Raw genomic sequence first — 5,715 nt, 5'->3', positions numbered from 1 at the left:
CGCCGCTTCTTCTACCGAGGCCGAGTATGTTGCGCTACATTCTGCGTCTCAAGAAGTGTTATGGTCGCGTCGACTTCTAGGGGAGATAGAACAAGCGCCAAAAGATGCGACTGTGATTTTTCAGGACAACCATGGCGCCATCGTCCTCGCACGCAACCGGATTCTTCACGCACGCACCAAGGGAGGATAGTGAACCCCAAACACCAAGTAACCACTTCCTAACTTTTGCCGTAGAGGAATTTGAACCCTCACTCAGCAGATTGGAGCCACCACTTTAAACCACTGAGCCAAAATTCATATCGAAATTGAATGTGTAAATCCAATACTTATGCGCACATTTTAAGTAAAAACTTTTAAGACTCACACGTAAGGCTTGGCCAACAATGAGTGAGTTGCCTTGGACATCCCTTCCGCGTAACTTCACTCACTCGCAAACTCACTCACTCACTCACACACTCACTCAGTCACTCACTGCTGCGCAATTTGACTCACTCATCCCTTCTTATCGTCACTCATTCGCTCCATCGCATGCAAATGGTCAAATTTGACACACCTGAGAAGCTTGGAACCGTTCTTGTCGCCGTCTGTGTTCTTGCTGCGGCTAAACACATTGTCACGGCGGCTAGACGGTTGTGCTCGTCGTATTTGGATATGTCGCTCTGCCTCCGCTAGAGACCATCACTGATCCCTCATTGCTCTTATCCGGACCATCATTATAGCTGTGCTCTGGGCTCATGTCCCCCGTCTCCCTTTCGGGTGCAGCTGGAGGCAATGCAGTCCGCAGAGTAAAGCCCGAGTTCCGGGCGGCGAAGGTGGCTTGGGATGAGTGGTTCTGATAGGCGGCGGGGTGATATGAGGCCGTGTGAGGTGCCAAGGTCGCTCGTGCAGGAGCCGGAAAATTGGAAAGAAACACGTGGCTGAAAAGCCTCCCCAATAACCTATCAAAATTTATACCCTCCAATTTATGCGAATTGATTTCGAAAAAAGTATGATTTTATGCAGATTCACGCACATTTGTGATACTTGGAAAGCGTTCAACAAAGTCACCGAGTATCGGAAACGTCTTTAGTCTTCGTAAAACCATGTGGAAACCTTTCATTGTGTCTTCCCCGAGTAACCGCAGTGGAAGTCTCGAAGATGTGCAAAAAATGGCGTAAAGATTACCTTGATCGCGGCGAGCGCCGGTGTAGACTGTCTGCCGTCGAATAGACACCGATTTCGGTCGGATCAAAGAAAGTGAAGTGTCACCGCTTGGAGAACGTGCCACACATTGCCGACAACGTTTTTGCAGGCTTTCCAGTCGTCGAACACTCGCATCTTCTTTGCCAGAACATTGTCAAGCCAAGTTGGCCGCGCAACGAAGAACGGAGACGCAAGCGGAAGAACCTGCCGCCAGAGGTGCGATACGAGGGTGCAGTCAGAGAACAAGTGCTGCTCAGTCTCTATGGCATTGCACCCATCGGAAACGCATTTGCGGATGCCTGGGTACGACGTCTCCAGGAACCAGAATCGCGAGCGGACTAGCAGAAGACGGAACGCCAGTCGAAACCGCAAGTCTCTGAAAATGAGGAGCAATATTGTACGCAGTCTCGGACCGAATTTGACAAAAAAATTGATCTGTGCTTTGTTGACACGTTGCGAGTAGACAGTCATCGGGTGCAGCTTGCTTGGAGCTCTAAGTGTCCACACGGTACTCAGAAGTGCTGACCGCGCAAAACACTCTAGCGCCACTTGTCACGCCAATAAAGGGGGAGTAAACCTACCTTTGGACTTCTTGATACAGGCAGGGCGAGTCGCAGCGTACCGAGCCTCGCCACAATCTGCGTCGTCTCCTTGTACAGCATTCCAAGCTATTTTGCTTGCAGCCCAGGCGGCGTAGACTCAAGGGTGGTTTAAATGTGTCGCTGTACAAAATCCTGTAGAGACGGCCTTGCGCTAACTGCAACCATGAAGTCCTACAGTGACCGCATCCTGAAGACTCGTGACACATGTAGACAGAAGCTTCTCTGTGGCGTAGGCACCATGCCGATGCAACGACGATGAGCCGTTGTAGTGCTTGATCTTTTAGTTTGCTCGTAAAGCAGCTGAGCGTCGGCGTGGAACCATATCGGCTGCTCAAGTCCATACGCTGCGCGTTCCGCTGAAGGAAGGTCATGCCATGTTATCTTTCCGCGGGCCTTGTACCACAAGATCCACGACACTCGTTTCCAAGTCGACGCTACATTCCACTGAATCAGCTCGCCGTGTCGGAGTGGAGAGATCGTAAGTACGTCCAACGCGTTGCGCTTGCCGTAATGTGGTAGTATGGACGACGCCCGCCGTGGTCCAATTGCACTCGCAAGTCGCACTTGCCGCACAAATGAACTGCAGAAGTGGTGAGAGACGCTGACAATTGAAGTGCGCGTTCAAACATGGGACGCCAAGTCTTCCGTCGATTCGTCTCTGCTACACGAACTCGCCCGGAATAAGCTGCACGTGCTTCGCGTCTTAGTCATGTTTGCGGCTCAGAATGGATCGGTTCAGCATAGACTGTCAGCGTCGCACGACTGTCTGTGCGATTGATATATACAGCGTGTAGTGCCACAGGCGCAAGAGAACCATCGTTTGTTTTGAGAAGTCGACCACGAAGGGTTTGCGCACGTCGGTACCATGCCTTGATGCCGTCGTCGAAGCGTTGATTCAACAGCTTGACGATTGAGTTGTCGACTGGAGCTTGGCTGAATGGGATGCCCAAGTACTTGACAGTTTCGTTGCGACCGGGCACGTGGACGCCAGGTAACTGAGGACAGTCCACCTTCCAATTAAGCGCCAATAGCACCGACTTAGAAAGGTTAAGCTTTGCTCCAGAACCTTCACAATAATCCGCTACGATTTCAAGCTGTGCCTGTAAGTTTGCAATCGAGCTGGTGAGAAGAGTTGAGTCGTCTGCAAAGAACGTGCCCGTTGTGGTGTGGTCTGCGCTCAAGCATACGCCATACTCCTAGTGTGCGCGCAGCAGATTGCCCAGGGGCTCGATTGTAAAAATAAAGAGTAAGGCAGACGTCGCATTGCCTTGCTTCACGCCGCGTGTTGGATGAAGTACCAGCCGGATATTGCCATTGATAAGTAGGTGGACTTGTGGTTTGGTGTACAGTAGCTGGATCCAAGCGATGAACTTTTTTCCGAAGCCCATGCGGACCAGCAGTCGAAACATGTATGCCCAGTTGACGCGATCAAAGGTCTTTTGGTAGTCCAAGAACATTGCATATGCCTCTTCGTCTCGATTCGTGACGAGATCTTGCAAGTCGGTGAGAAAGCGCACGTGATGATGTATAGAGCGACCTCTGACAAAACCCTTCTGATCTGGATGAATCAAGTTGACCATCACATTTTGCAGCCGATACGTTAGCGCTTTTGACAGAAGTTTAACGTCGACTGGAACGAGCGCGATTGGTCGGTAGTTACCCGGCTCAGCACGCGAACCTTTCTTGTGTAGCAGTACTACCGCCGACTTGCGCTGGGACACTAGGAGCTCACCGCATTGGAGTCGATCATTGAAGACGATTGCCAAACACGTCTGGTGCTACTTGGTACAATCCAGCAAGCAAGCCGTCCATATCTGGAGATGATGTCGCCTTCATATGCCGGATCGCACAAACGAGGTCTGCTGTCGTAAGCTCAGCGTTGAGCCTCTCGCGGTCGGAGTCTGTGACAAAACGCAAGACCGAGTCAAGAAGCTGGCGTTGTTTGCCGTCATCGGGCGGAGGCGCCACTCCAGTCGGACTATTGGCATCCCCCATCTTGGTGCCCCAATGCTCAATGAATCGCAGCAAGATTTCTTGAGGGTTCGTCGAGACATCTCCACTCGGTGTCACGACTTTCTCGATGGAAACACGCCGTAAACTTGTATCCAGTGGACTAAACAAGTGATTGGTTGAACGTTTGGAGTTTGCTGCTTGGAAGTTGAATGCATTGTTTTGGCTGTACTGGCTAGATCTTTGCACCATCTCCTTGTAATTACGCATCACTTCGTCGAAGAGCTCACTGTTGTCCCCATTCGACGATACGCTATACCGCTTGGCATCTTGATCCAGCGCGATACGGGCGGTTTCAACATTTTGCAAAATGTTACCGTCGTAGCATCTTCTGCACGCCTTGCAGCTGCGCCTTGATGCTCACCTTCGACGTCTCCCAACTTTTGCCGGGGTTTTCAGCAGCTCGTAACTGAGTCCGGACGAGCTCGGCTTCCTTTTCGATCACAGAGACAACCTTCGAATAGTCAAGCAGGTCGCGGGGAACTGGAACTTCCCCGCGACCGTGGAGTTGCTTGCCCGGGCTGAGCGAGACGCTGTGTGCAAGGTGATCACCAGCGTGTCTGGGCAGGAAGTACTTGGACTTATCAAAGTAACGGTTGCAGAACTCAACTGACATCAAGATTTTGTCAAGCCGATTCTTTCGCGGAAGTGGACCGGTGAACACGCGTTTGGTGTCGAAGTGGATGCCACGCATCGACGACGCAGAGTTTCGCAAGTCACTCCAGACAACTGGAGCGACTCGGGTCGTAGCGTAGATCGGGCTTCGAACGGTCCAATTTTGGATCGAGTGGTGTGTTCAAGTCACCAAGCACAAAGTGCGTCGCGTCGTCCTCAAACTCGTCGGTTGGCAGATCTGCAAAGAATTTCTGCTTCTCTTGTCGATCGACGGGCGCATACACGTTGTGAATGTAGACGGGAGCGAGTTCGACAATCAATTTCACGACGAGATAGGTTCCTGGCACCGATAGACGCGAAAGCTGAACAGCCATATCAAAGCCGGGAAGAACGAAGCTCAGAAGCGTCAGGACGCCGCTGCTTCGACCATTCTTGGGTCGATTCAACAGCGCGTTTGAGTAGTTGACGAAAAGTTTGTGTTTGAAGCTTGAGTTGAGATGAGATGAAAGCTGAAGATTGAAAGATGCTGTACGTTGCCAAACTTGGTTTCTTGAGCGCACGATATCGAGTGCTTCGAGAGAAGGCTGTCGATAAACAGATGCTTGTTCTTTTCAACACCATTCGTGTTCACGGTCATCAAAGACACGGCGTTCCAGGCGTGTTGTACTGCAGAGACAACTTTAGCAGCGAGCGGGCAAGCAGCCCGACACTGGAACAACCAAATCATCGGTGTCTACGAGGAGCTTTAGCATCAATGACTCGACCGGGTAACAGCCATCGAGCTTGCACAGCGCTCCCAACTCATTAAGCAAATGACCCTGCCATTGCACTTCTCGCCATTGCTGCATGCAAATGTCCGACCGAAGCAAAAGCAGTAGTGCGCTCGGGTGCAGGATACGCGAGTGATGTGCTGGGATCCATTCGACCGGTTGACCAGTGAGGTACTGAATCCAGTGATCGTTTTTGAACAGTATTGGCGCGATCGACATGAGCGCGGGCTCAAATATGCCGAGCGCCTTCAACGCACGTGACTTCTTTCGTATGGGTCCACCACCTGTCACACGCATTGAAGATGTCATGGCGATTCGACGGGACGGCCATTCCCATGATACGCTTCCACTGTGTCAAGCACGTCGTGTCTTTGTTGGGATACGTCGCGCTCATCACACGGTTGATCAAGTGCAACTGCGCGAGATCGCCGATCAATCTGTCGTCGCCTGCCATCGCAAGCGACAACGCACTGTTAAACGCGAGCGGACAAGCTGCAGCCGACTTTACAATATGATCCGGGTTTGTCGCATTTTCA

General features: G+C 51.5%; 1 protein-coding gene across 1 annotated transcript; it reads right to left on the bottom strand.

Moving 5' to 3' along the window:
• Nucleotides 1–3,530: 3,530 nt before the first annotated feature.
• Nucleotides 3,531–4,004, bottom strand: PHALS_03752 (uncharacterized protein; the record flags this gene model as incomplete). Its single annotated transcript, XM_024718027.1, has 1 exon — nucleotides 3,531–4,004. One exon carries the CDS (start codon nucleotides 4,002–4,004, stop codon nucleotides 3,531–3,533), a length of 474 nt encoding a protein of 157 aa, XP_024583466.1.
• Nucleotides 4,005–5,715: the final 1,711 nt, after the last annotated feature.

The sequence above is a fragment of the Plasmopara halstedii genome (assembly GCF_900000015.1).
Source record: "Plasmopara halstedii genome assembly, contig: Scaffold_2386, whole genome shotgun sequence".
In the NCBI taxonomy this organism is placed as follows: Eukaryota; Oomycota; class Peronosporomycetes; order Peronosporales; family Peronosporaceae; genus Plasmopara; species Plasmopara halstedii.
This window is presented reverse-complemented; position numbering and strand designations above follow the sequence as displayed.